The 3,929-nt window shown below is 37.2% G+C and overlaps 1 protein-coding gene across 1 annotated transcript; it reads left to right on the plus strand.

Annotated features, from left to right (window-relative positions):
- Positions 1-1,584: 1,584 nt before the first annotated feature.
- LOC114028408 (olfactory receptor 13A1-like) lies at positions 1,585-2,538 on the plus strand. Its single transcript, XM_027842650.1, has one exon. The coding sequence runs from the start codon at positions 1,585-1,587 to the stop codon at positions 2,536-2,538; it is 954 nt and encodes a 317-aa protein (XP_027698451.1).
- The last annotated feature ends 1,391 nt before the right edge of the window (positions 2,539-3,929 follow it).

Raw genomic sequence — 3,929 nt, forward strand, 5'->3', positions numbered from 1 at the left:
AGGATAAGAAGGTTCTGACTAGTTATAATGTGGAGTTGACTGACAGACAAGAAAGACCTCCATTAAAACCTAAATGTTGGCAGATTTTTGGTAAGGTCCCCCCCCTTTTCTCAGTGGTTTTTGTTCAATGGTCAATTACTTATATGAGTAATATTTTTTTTCTTAGATCAAATGTGTCCCCTTGATATAATTTAAGCCCATTCCCATTATTCTTTGGTTTTCAGGAAAAATAAAAAAAAAATTGTGCCTTCTTTAAACTAACAATTTGCTAGGAGATTGTTTGTATAGTAGCTCTATCTACCTGATGTCAGGACAGGTCATTGAAATGTGAACATTTCATGTATAATGGGTCCATTACGCAATAGCTTCATCTTATGCTTAATTGATATCATGTCAGACACTGAGCACATCACCAAGAAAAAACAGGAAAAAAGGAAAACTAATCAACCTGAGCCAAAATGACATAAGAAAATCCTTGGGGGTAAGATTGAATTTGGTAATTTAGATCACATTATATTTTATTATATTGTAAATTATATTTTAAAAACTCCTTTCTGTTATGCAGATTGATTACAGATGAAGTAAATTCCTTCCACTCCAAGGGACCATTGCCATGAAGAATGATAAGTGCTTTAAAAGCACCTGTCCAGCTATGGTGAAATGAGAGGAAACTGGAAAGCAGGGCTGGTGCCACCTGGGCAGGTATGAAAATGCAAAAACCTGAGTAGAATTCTTTGTTGCATTCTATGTTGAAATTGCATCTTATCTATATATTGACCTGTGAAGAGGAAAGGGAATAATATTGATGAAGAAACTGAGTGTGTAAATGAAAGTAGAGATCATGATAGCAATCAGAGATTAAGTGACTTGTTCAAGTCATATGTGTAAGTGTATGATGCTAGATTTGATCTTAGGCATTACTAACTCTAGGTCCAAAACTTTTTATGCACTGTGCCATTTAACTACTTAACAAATCTCTTTGTATGACTCTTGGATCCTGTTACTGATCCAATTTCCATTACAGATACAGCACTACTTTCCACTACTTTCCAGTAATGCACCTCCACTCTCTGTATCCTGAATGTCAATTATGTTTCTGGCCTGTAAATAGTTCAGGGAATTCCCAATCATGGCCATCCCTCAAACCCCAGACTCATAGAAAGTAATTATAGCATGGAACCTACTTGGTCTCACCACATGGCTAGGGCAGTAAATGGAACTTTCAACAAAAGAATTGAAGGTACTATAAAATAACAGATGAAAAAGAGCATGATTTCCCTGAAGGAAGATTGTGCGTGTGTATGTGTGTGTGTGTGTTTCTGTGGGTGTGTAATTTAACTCTGCAGGGAGAAAGAATTTATTGAGAAGAGATCTCACTAACCAAATCATGTCTCTGTATCTTAGGTCGGTGGTAGAATACAGTTAGATGACTTTGTCAAAATTTGATTTTGGAATATCAAAGGATTTTCAATTTGCCTCTTTTTAATTTGGATCTTTTTTTTTTCTTTAGTGAGCAAAACAATGTATTGTTCGTAGGATTTTGTGGGCATATACTGACAAAAGAAAACCTGACCACCTACTCACATGGCATCAAGTAATCATTCCTCTGTGGCTGAGTTCACCTTACAAAGTTTCTCTGAAAATCCTCAGGTTCAAATCTTCATCTTCAGCCTCTTCTTAGGACTTTTCATAGTGACTTTCACAGGTAACTCCCTCATTGTCATTGTGATCAGTTCAAATCCAGGCCTCCATACTCCCATGTACTTTTTCCTTCTAAATTTGGCCTTAATGGATATTCTCTCTGCCTCCACTGTGGTGCCCAAGATACTGCAGAACCTAATGACCAAGAACACCATTTCCTATGGTGGCTGCATAGCTCAGATCTATTTCCTAACTTGGTGTTTGGCGGCAGAACTCTTGCTTTTCACAGCCATGGCCTATGATCGCTATGTAGCCATCTGCCAGCCCCTCCATTACAGCACTATTATGAGCAAGGCAGCTTGCTGCCTCATAGCATCTGCAGTGTGGGCTATTAGTGGGACCGATATAACAATACACATCATATTGACTGTTCGCTTGTCTTTCTGTGGCCCTAATGTCATTGATCATTTCTTTTGTGAGATTCCTCCATTATTGCCTCTCTCTTGCTCCTCAACCTATGTCAACAATGTAATGGTAATTATGGCAAAAATGTTCTTTGCTGTTTTCAATTTTCTGCTCATCCTGGTGTCCTATGGTTTCATCATCTCCAGCATCTTGAAGATCCGGACTAAGGAAGGGAAGAAGAGAGCATTTTCCACTTGTTCCTCCCACCTTGTTGTGATCGCAATGTATTATTGCCCCACAATTTATATCTATGTTGCTCCTGGTTTGGGTCAGACTCTGAAGGAAGGCAAAGTAGCCTCACTGTTTTATACCATAGTGACCCCAGCCTTGAACCCTGTGATCTACTCTCTGAGAAACAAGGATGTGAAAATAGCACTCAAGAAATTATGTCCATTCTTAGGGAATAATAGGCCATTTGGCAAACTGATATAGCTCAGAACAATGGGATTAAGAGTATCTTTGAGAGAGAAAAGTGTACATAGATCACAGCTTTACATATTATTTCTTTTGGTAGGCAATGCTTCAGAACTCAGGATGTGTTCTTATGTGAACCAGCTAACTCCCTCGTTAAATTTTTTTGAAGACTTTTAATGAAGGAAAAGTCACAATGCCTCCAAAGAATAGCACAGAAACAATCCAAGTGCCACACCATGTAAGATCCATGGTGTAAGAAGAATGGGATTTTGTTGCCAAGTTATATTCTAAGAGATAATTTATTTGAAAATATGGTTGCCTGTTCTCTCTGATGTCAAATAATTATATGAGACATACTGAAGTTTTTATTATGAACCTGATAGACTTCAGGTGCAGTAGAAAAGGTCTCAATTAGGTCTCTTACACCACGAGAGGACTTCCTTTGATTTAACTGAGGAGTAAAGAAAAGGCCTCGCCTTGCTTTCTCTCTTCATGCAAAAGAAAGGGTTTCAACTAAGGCTGGTTTTATTAGAGAACTTTGGTGACTGTGGCAATTGACAAGGCATAAAGAAAGACTGGCAATATGGACAGGTCCTCAACTTGATTCCATCTGCTGAGTAATGGAGAGCCAAAACTCAACTCCTGAGGCCCCGGCAACAGAAATGAATTATCAAACAGAAAAAAAAAGTTTTATTATGGCAGAAATGATCAAAGTACTAACCCAGAAGATGAAAATATCCCCCCAAAATTACTCATAATCAGAACCTCAAAGAATAAAAAAATTATTCCCACAGAACAATTAGGATTTTTAATGAAAATGCATTTTTTAAAATTATATAAGAAATGAAAGCTATGGAAGGGAAAGTAATAAGCATTTGTGTGGTGGTTACTATGTCCAGGGCACCATGCTAAGCAATTTTCTAAATATTATCTCATTTGATTCTCTCACCAACCTCAAATATAGGTGCTATGATTACCCATGTTTTGCCATTGAGGAAGCAGGTAGAAATAGAGATAGTAAGTGTTTGAGGCCAAATTTCAATTCAAAGTTTTTTGATTCCAAACCTATTGCTCTAGGAGGAGAAAATTGGAAATAAAGCCCCGTAGTTTAACAGAAGTATGAAACTTTCTGGTAGTCAAAAAACATTAAAATCATACTGGACCAAATTAATGATTCTAAAAGTCAGCAAGAATTCTTAAAATAAAGTCAAAAGAATGAAATGAAAGAAACTGTAAGATATTTGATATGAAAAATAAGTGATGTGGGAAATAGATCAGTGTGAGATAACTGAAGACTTATTATGTAACAATCCCCAGGAAGTAGTTGACGGGTCACAAATCTCCCTGGGATCTATAGTTTTCACAAAGAAAACTAAGTAGAGATCAGCCCTCAATTGTGAGTGGTGGTA

The sequence above is a fragment of the Vombatus ursinus genome, unplaced genomic scaffold, assembly GCF_900497805.2.
Source record: "Vombatus ursinus unplaced genomic scaffold, bare-nosed wombat genome assembly UNPS02004915.1, whole genome shotgun sequence".
In the NCBI taxonomy this organism is placed as follows: domain Eukaryota; kingdom Metazoa; phylum Chordata; class Mammalia; order Diprotodontia; family Vombatidae; genus Vombatus; species Vombatus ursinus.